Below are 4,520 nucleotides of genomic sequence, written 5' to 3'. Positions count from 1 at the left end.
ATACTATTTCTGAGATATGTGGGATACACACAAACATCTCTAGAGTTTTAGTATTATCAAGATAAGTTACAAAATGATCATAGATACAAGCATTGACATACTTCCGTTGTATACACACACACACATACACATACTTACACTGAGTTGAAATGCTGTTGAATTTTTCTTTTCAGCGTTGATTGTTCACCATTCCACTTCCATTGCACACACACACACACACACACACACACACACACACAAACAAATATTCAAATGATTCCCTTTTACATGCACACGCATATACTCACGCAGAGTTGAAACGCTGTTTGATCTTTTTTTCACTGTAGAACTTCCATCATCTCACTACCAAGTTTGCCTTCCTTCTTTATTCATTCATATGGCATCACGAAGAAAGACACAAGAGTATTATTATAGTAGATACTTGTTATTCTGTACAAAAAATTCATAGCAACAAATATGTAACGAAGTTCTTTAATGCCAAATGGGTGAAAACGAAAGAATGCCAAATGATTTGTGTCTTGTTCATAAATGTGTGTAGTGTGCGTACGTGCGTGCGTGCGTACGTGTGTGTGTGGAGGGGGGGGCGTGTGCATGGGTGTGTGTAACCGTATGTATATGCTTAACTGAGAATGTGTTGTTTGCAGTTTCTAGCTGACAACTTGTGTAAGTTGGAACATACAGTATAGTGGAGTATGTGAGGAGTGAGAAATATTGTGTGTGTGTGTGTGTGTGTGTGTATTTGAACATTGTGTTTAGATGAGTAAATACGGACCATTTTACACTGGAGAGTTAGCTTTGAAAGATATATCGGCAAAATGAATTACCCATAAAGGAACGCAAACTGGAACACGACTGTCCCAATATTAACAATTCTACAGAGAAAGTTGTCGCCTTGGTAATTTATCTAATCGGACAGCTAGCATAATTGTGTATAGATGAATTAGAGATTTAGAGAGAACGAAACGGGGGTGGGGCGGTAAATGAATGAGTAGGAGTGTTCTCTTCTTTGGTTGACTTTTTAGTTAGTAGCAATTTGATCATTGGGTGTTGCAATCTATTTATCGAAAAATATCTATTGAACCTGGTCTATCTTATTTCTTATTTCTTTACTGCCCACAAGGGGCTACACACAGAGGGGACAAACAAGGACAGACAAATGGATTAAGTCGATTATATCGACCCCAGTGCGTAACTGGTACTTATTTAATCGACCCCGAAAGGATGAAAGGCAAAGTCGACCTCGGCGGAATTTGAACTCAGAACGTAAAGACAGACGAAATACCGCTAAGCATTTCGCCTGGCGTGCTAACGTCTCTGCCAGCTCGCTGCCTTCTATCTGGTCTATCTTAACACATGACTTCATCTCTCTTTTGTCAGTGACATTATAGTGGTGATTCGAAACGGAATCCCTGTATACGCGGTCAGACATCACGAGCAAATCACCATAGTTTCAAGTGATCGGCCTATTAACCAATCAGTGTGAAGCGATGGAATGGGCAGGCTTTTCTTGAGCATTCTAGAATTTGGCTTCCAGTCTCCTACAAAAAATGTTCGGCGCGCATTTTTACAGACAGACGACCAGGCAAACGACCCAGGATGACAGCTCAAATAGATGACTAAGAATCTCCGTTGTCACGATGATGAATAATTCTGCGACGGACCAGCGTCCCGTCCAGTTTGGATATATGTACGCCATGGAAACCGGCCCTATGAGTGTATATGACTCGGGTACGAATTTTACTTTTACTTACTTAGCTTAATCAAAGTTTGACTGATTTTCAATCAACTATTTTGGATTCGATAGAATTTTTGTTCAAATCTCTCGAATTTGATATATAATTTGTTCGACTTTCTTTTATTTATTTTTTCGTTATTCAGTTTCGAAATCCGATAAGTTTATCTTAACCATGGATTTAACATAGACAGCTTTAGAATTGATTTGCATCTGTATCTGTAAAGTCCAATATCCAAAAATAAAAATGGAAGAAGAGGAAAAGGAAAGAAAAAAGAAAAACAAGGTGCAGGAGTGGCTGTGTGGTAAGTAGCTTGCTTACCAACCTCATGGTTCCGGGTTCAGTCCCACTGCGTGGCACCTTGGGCAAGTGTCTTCTACTATAGCCTCGGGCCGACCAAAGCCTTGTCAGTGGATTTGGTAGACGGAAACTGAAAGAAGCCCGTCGTATATATGTATATGTATATATATATATATATATATATATATATATATATATATATATATATATATATATATGTGTGTGTATATGTTTGTGTGTCTGTGTTTGTCCCCCCCAACATCGCTTGACAACCGATGCTGGTGTGTTTACGTACCCGTAACTTAGCGGTTCGGCTAAACAGACCGATAGAATAAGTACTAGACTTACAAAGAATAAGTCCTGGGTTCGATTAGCTCGAGTAAAAGGCGGTGCTCCAGCATGGCCAGTCAAATGACTGAAACAAGTAAAAAAGTAAAAGAGTAATTTAACACCTAGTGCCTCAATTGGTCGCACACCACAAGGTTCAACAGAACTTACAGAAGCAAGCCAACACGCTCGCGGTACAACCACGATCGATGGTGAGGCTGACGAGCATCCCTTGACATCTCAGTAAGGCGAGCTGCCAACGATGACAAGGACTTCGTTGTTAGCGACCCAGCCCGACAGAGATAGCTCACTGACAGGTCCCGATTTTGTTCTGTTCGGCAATGGAAGCAGTGACTCTCCCATTTATCGCAATATCCAGGATGTGGGAGGTATGTCGTTTGATATCGTTGGTTGGATTTTTAATGACGTCATCGCTTAATGTGAAGCTTAATCACTAAAACCTGATGACTGAAAAAAGAATCCAGGCTTAAAATGGGGAGAGACCTGCTACTGAGTTCAAATCATTTTGGAGTCAAATTTATCGTCCGTCCTTCTTGATTTGATAAAATAAGTTATCAATCAAGTACTTGGATCGATTTAGTATTTAAAAACGGCAAAACATAAAGGGACTTATAATAAAAACTAAAACTCTTTAGAGTGGACTTCATCAATACATCCTAGTTTTTCTTGTTTAACTCCGAATCAGCTCTCTATGGGTAAAACTGTCATCAATAACATTCCAGATACAATATATGATTAATCTTTACTTAGAGCATACAAGACATTAAGTGGAGACGCAATCGCCCAGTGGTTAGGGCAGCGGACTAGCAGTCATAGGATCGCGGTTTCGATTCCCAGACCGGGAGTTGTGAGTGTTTATTGAGCGAAAACACCTAAAAGCTCCACGAGGCTCCGACAGGGGATCGTAGCGAACCCTGATGTACTCTTTCACCACAACTTTCTCTCACTCTTACTTCCTGTTTCTCTTGTACCTGTAATTCAAAGGGTCAGCCTTGCCACACTGTGTCACGCTGAATATCCCCGAGAACTATGTTAAAGGTACACGTGTCTGTGGAATGCTCAGCCACTTGCACGTTAATTTCACGAGCAGGCTGTTCCGTTGATCGGATCGACTGGAACCCTCGACGTCGTAAGCGATGGAGTGCCAACAACAGGACATTAACCAATGAGTTCTTCCCCCTTTTGGACAGTAAAATATTTGGCTGCTATTTCTAGCAAATCGTGCGACCATACAGAAATTTTCTTGTTGGTTTGTGAACAAGTGGAAGTAGAACTCTCTTGTATTAGAGAATATAAAAGTAGTTTTATATTTACGTCGTTGAGTTCACTTGGGATGAAAATAATTTCTTATTTATATAAGTCAAATTAGTTTCCGCAGAAATGTCGATATTTACACCTACAAACCAAAAACGATTGACCAATGTTGCTGTTGTACGTTTGAAAAAAGGAGGGAAACGATTCGAAATTGCCTGTTATCCGAATAAAGTCATGTCGTGGCGCAACAAAGTGTGAGTGAATGGAAATAGTTTATTAAGTAACCGAGTTTGTTTACAAAACTTATACATATACATACACAAAAGAAAATAAGTATAAGACAGCATAGTATGCATGTAAATGATGAGGCGTATGTATTCATAGGATTTTTTGTATTTTGACTGTGGACATTTAAAACTGCTAACGGGGCACTCGACCTGTTACAATTAGCAGCCAAATCGCACCCTTCGCATCCTCCCATCTTTAAAAAAAACGGAACGACGCAGTAGTTAATGTAGTTCGAGGTACATTAAGCCTAAATGAAACGAGATGGTGACAGCAGAAACCCTTTGATGATTGGTCTGCACAATCAGGACGATCTTTTAGTTAAACAACAACGTGCCTGAATTTGGAGTCATCGTAATAATTACTGAGAAAGAAAAATTTTTAATCCTTTTGATAATTAACTCACCAAAGACCGCTTCTGGTTCTCTAGTTAAAAAAAAAACCTTTGTGTTCTGTTTTTAAATATTTTATTGGTCCAGATGGACTATATGTAATCTGAACTTTTCCCCCCCTTGTTTTATTATTTTTTTTTTACGGAATCCCACGTTTTAGGCTATGGAGATTCCGATTCTGAAAATTTTTTTTCAAAAATCTCAATTT

General features: G+C 39.3%; 1 protein-coding gene across 1 annotated transcript in view; it reads left to right on the top strand.

Moving 5' to 3' along the window:
- The first annotated feature begins 3,655 nt into the window (after nucleotides 1-3,655).
- Nucleotides 3,656-4,520, top strand: part of LOC106869813 (ribosome maturation protein SBDS) — a 16,354-nt gene continuing 15,489 nt past the window's right edge. The window contains exon 1 of the mRNA XM_014915697.2: nucleotides 3,656-3,889. Coding sequence (XP_014771183.1) covers nucleotides 3,762-3,889 — 128 coding nt within the window. The 5' untranslated portion in view covers nucleotides 3,656-3,761. The remainder of the gene's footprint in view (nucleotides 3,890-4,520) is intronic.

Source organism: Octopus bimaculoides, chromosome 6 (genome assembly GCF_001194135.2).
Source record: "Octopus bimaculoides isolate UCB-OBI-ISO-001 chromosome 6, ASM119413v2, whole genome shotgun sequence".
In the NCBI taxonomy this organism is placed as follows: domain Eukaryota; kingdom Metazoa; phylum Mollusca; class Cephalopoda; order Octopoda; family Octopodidae; genus Octopus; species Octopus bimaculoides.
This window is presented reverse-complemented; position numbering and strand designations above follow the sequence as displayed.